Genomic DNA, 4,022 nt, shown 5'->3' with positions numbered 1-4,022 from the left:
AGTTATATAACACATAATAACTTATATAATATAATACGTTGTATGTGGGCGATAGCCCCCCAAGGGGTTACGGAACAAATTATTTTAGCACTCCTAACTTTACACCTAATGTGTGCCTATGGCCTACAACTGGCCCATGGTACCGAATATATCTAATATTATAGAAGTAACATTTAGTCAGATTGAATCTTTTGGGATTGAGTTTACCGGACACCATATATATTTTACAATGTAGATTGAATGTACATATAGTTGATTACATTATAGGTATATTATATAACTTACATGTTAGGTTCTTATTTTAGTTATAATTATAATATATTTATAAACAAGGTGCAGCAGCAAAAAAAAATAATAATAATATGTGATGACTGATGAATGATGAGTGAAGACCCTTCATAAGAAGTGGATAGTCTTAATTATAAATTGTCCTGTATAATATGACTTATAGGTACTTGCAGAATTCAACAATAAATAATAATTGTAATATTCAATGAGTTAGTTTTGCTCTGCATTACTTGTCAAAATTTTTTTTTTTGTTTTAAATTAAAATTGTCTACAGTATATTAAATTATCAATAACTGAGAATTTTTTTAACAGCAAATAAATAAAATACAAATAAAAAACTGATGCAAATAAGTAGCAACAATAATAAATTGTCGAATCAAAATCATTTAATCATTAATAACATAATATTATCTAAAGACTAAAATTAAAAAGAGCCTAAGTAATTCCAGTCGAGTATATTTATTAAACGTACAAGACATTAAGACTATTTTATATTATACACTATACACTTTATTCTATAATAAATCATAGTATAAGTATAATTGGTTTTGTTTCGTCTTTTGTGGTCCAAATGTACGCGTACAACTGCTCATGCGAGTAGATTGGAATAAATATTCGTTATTACCAAATATAATTATAAATATAATTTGTATTGCCAGTCTCATACACAGAAACTACACCTTAGATAAACTGCTGCTTGGTCCAATTTACCGATAAAATTGCTTATATAGGTATAATAATAATATAACATCTTAAAAATCGCGTTTGCTACGACGAGCCATTTTTAACTTGATCAATACCTATAGGTACCCGGAAAAGTATACTGTAAATGATAAACCAAATGAGCACTCTTCATTTAATGATACCTGCGATAGAAAGAGACCTATGGGCTATGAGTCAATGATAGACTGACGTATCAATTATGTAATAAATGTACTACCGTTATGTGTATTATAAAATCGAATATAATATAGCTTTGATTATAGAGTGTTATGTTCTTCATTTGTTGACGACCAGCGAATTACTACTGTGGATTCGTCAGAATGGTGATTATTTTTTCCTGAGCCGACACTGGTTGCCGTAATGTGTTTTCCATTTGTATAGTTGTCTATGCGTCCGAGTGGCAGGTGCAACCACACTTAACCTTTTTGACTCCGCTTTCGGGACGGGCTTTCGGTGGTGAACTCGAGCTGGCACATGGCGATTTTTCCTGACTGCAACGGCCACGGGACGGAGGTTCTTTTGCGGGGCAGAATAAAGAGGCTGGAAGGAGTGCAGGGCACAAAGAGCCTGGAGGATCAGTTGATGGACAGGTCGGTGGACAAGTCGGTGGGCAGGTCGCCACTTTAGCCGGTGCACTGGTGGTGGTCGGCTTATCAGTTGGTGGAGAGGTGGGGATCGGCCGATTAGCTGGTGGACTGCAGGTGGTGGTCGGCTTATCAGTCGGTGGACAGGTTGGGATCGGCCGATTAGCCGGTGGACTGCAGGTGGTGGTCGGCTTATTAGCCGGTGCAGGAACTATTTTGGACGTCGAACGTTTAGCTGGTGGACTGACGGTGGTCGGACATACTCGTTGCTGCACTTCTGGATCGGTCTGCTGACATGAGTCTCGCTTGCACCCTCCGTTGGTTACGACCGTCCCGAAGTTGATGATAATCTGCGAGGATACCACATCTTCCACGGCGGAACTTCCTTTCGGCTTGTCGGGCGTACAGGATTGCATTGTACGCTGCTGGTTTTGGTGCTGTTGCGGACGCACATCGTTGACTTTGATCCATTCCGGGATCGGCTGCGATTTCAAGAAATCGCATAGACTCATTTGTTTAGGGCGTTCCGCGCGCCCGCAGCTACCATTATTTCGCGGTTTCGTTGCCACCACCGCGGCGGCTGGTTTTTCATCACATTTCGATATCAGTTTGCAACAGCATCGGACCGACTTGCACTGTGTGTTCTCATCGTTTTGTCCCATCGTTATGTTCGTTATATTTTTTGGGGTGTAAGTGTTAGGTACCTATACCAGTTAAATTTCGTTCAATTATCCAGCTAATGACGTTTTATATTCGAAATATGATTGTTTTTTTTTAAGGTAGATACTATTTATATTATTCCTATAGCAACGTATACTATTTTGTATTTTATTTAAAATGCTAAGGCTCAAATAACGGTATGACATTATACATTTCCCTCCACTCCCATCCCATATAAAAATGTGCAAAAATGAAAAATAGTTTTGAAATTACGCCTTATTGTAAACCGTTTTATTGTGTACACCAAACTACTAAAAGTGCCTTAAGGTTTGTAACGGCGATGACAAAGTTTTTTACAATGAAACATCGACGGCTTGACGTGGTGATTTGTCATAGATAGGTAATACATCTTAGAAATATAGTAGTATATTATATATATAACAGGTATGTATAAGTACAGTAGATATATACTATATATATATATTTATATTATACAGGTGTATACAGTATATACCTGTAAATGTAGACGACGAGCTAAAGCAGAACAATATTGCGGTGGACTGTGATTATAACTTGGTTCATCTATGTATGGCTAATATAGCCATTGGCTATATATTATATTTCAATGATTGAAAAGTTTCTTTAAAAAAGGAATTAGTTCACGTTTACGGTAGTTCATCTTGTTAAAAAAGAACTAAATTGTTTCTCGTTCTTGGCTTAAATAAATGAACTCGTTCCTTTCCTAGTTCCTAAATAAAGAACATTTTTCCTTCATCAATATTTTAAAAATTGTTTTAGTATTATTTGTTGTTAGTGATAAATTGCTTAATTATGTAGTAATTTTCTTTTTAAAATGTTTAATTTGTTTATTTCATACAAGTTAAGACTGATAAGACAACCGTGACTAACTTTACATATTGTAAACATTGTCAATATTATCATATATTATCGTATATAGGTTTAATATAATAGCTCATTAGGTAGATTTTAAATAGGTAGGTACTTAATTTAATTAACAAAACGTTACACCCACATGTGTTGTCTCCGTTTTACACACGTATATGGCATAGACAAAACGCGTTTACGCAGTCTGAGTAGAACTCGCTCAATTTTGTTGTTCGAATAAAAACACCTAATACAAAATTAAAAGATGACAATATTTTGGAGGGTAAGACTGTGAGTAATTAAAAAAAAAATTAAATTTAGAAAAGTTAAAGGTCATTTAAAAATGTTGAAATTTTCACTATTTCTAATAGTGATATAGGTAATGAACGCTATTTTGAGAATAATGGAAAACGCACCGTAATATCTTCAGAAATATTGCCACAATTCAATTTTATAGTATAATTTTTACTGTTGAAACAAAATTGAGCGAGTTATACTTATACTCAAAGCTTGGCAAGTTAATGATTTTTTTTAACTCAGTTAAGTTAATTAATACGCACCAATAACAAAAAGTTAAAGTTAAAAGTTAATTTCACTACCTATAGTTAACTCAGTTGAGTTAAAAGTTAATAATACACAATTTTTGTTAACTTTTTATTAAGTTAAAAAAGTTTGTTTGTTTATACAACGCTAGCGTACTTCTATAACTCAGTATAATATACAGTGGTTTTTTTTGTATTTTTAGTACCTTTATGTACCTACCTATGTTCAAAACATAGACCTATAAACTAGGTAGGTATTTCAAAATAATACTAAAATAATAATTAAGTGATATAAAAAACGGAGGAAGTAATCATTCGGCTATATAGAAAATCCGAGTAT

At 33.8% G+C, this 4,022-nt stretch overlaps 1 protein-coding gene across 1 annotated transcript; it reads right to left on the bottom strand.

Moving 5' to 3' along the window:
• Positions 1-1,215: 1,215 nt before the first annotated feature.
• Positions 1,216-2,566, bottom strand: LOC103308937 (leucine-rich repeat extensin-like protein 5). The gene has a single exon (XM_008183235.3). The coding sequence runs from the start codon at positions 2,255-2,257 to the stop codon at positions 1,397-1,399; it is 861 nt and encodes a 286-aa protein (XP_008181457.1). The 5' UTR covers positions 2,258-2,566; the 3' UTR covers positions 1,216-1,396.
• Between the last annotated feature and the right edge of the window lie 1,456 nt (positions 2,567-4,022).

The sequence above is a fragment of the Acyrthosiphon pisum genome, unplaced genomic scaffold, assembly GCF_005508785.2.
Source record: "Acyrthosiphon pisum isolate AL4f unplaced genomic scaffold, pea_aphid_22Mar2018_4r6ur Scaffold_21482;HRSCAF=24089, whole genome shotgun sequence".
Taxonomy (NCBI): domain Eukaryota; kingdom Metazoa; phylum Arthropoda; class Insecta; order Hemiptera; family Aphididae; genus Acyrthosiphon; species Acyrthosiphon pisum.
The sequence above is the reverse complement of the archived record's forward strand: the minus strand, read 5'-3'. Positions and strand labels throughout refer to the sequence as shown.

Bases quoted from the DNA above. Each gene is read 5' to 3' on its own strand.
- LOC103308937 (XM_008183235.3), bottom strand. From the start codon at position 2,257: ATGGGACAAAACGATGAGAACACACAGTGCAAGTCGGTCCGATGCTGT.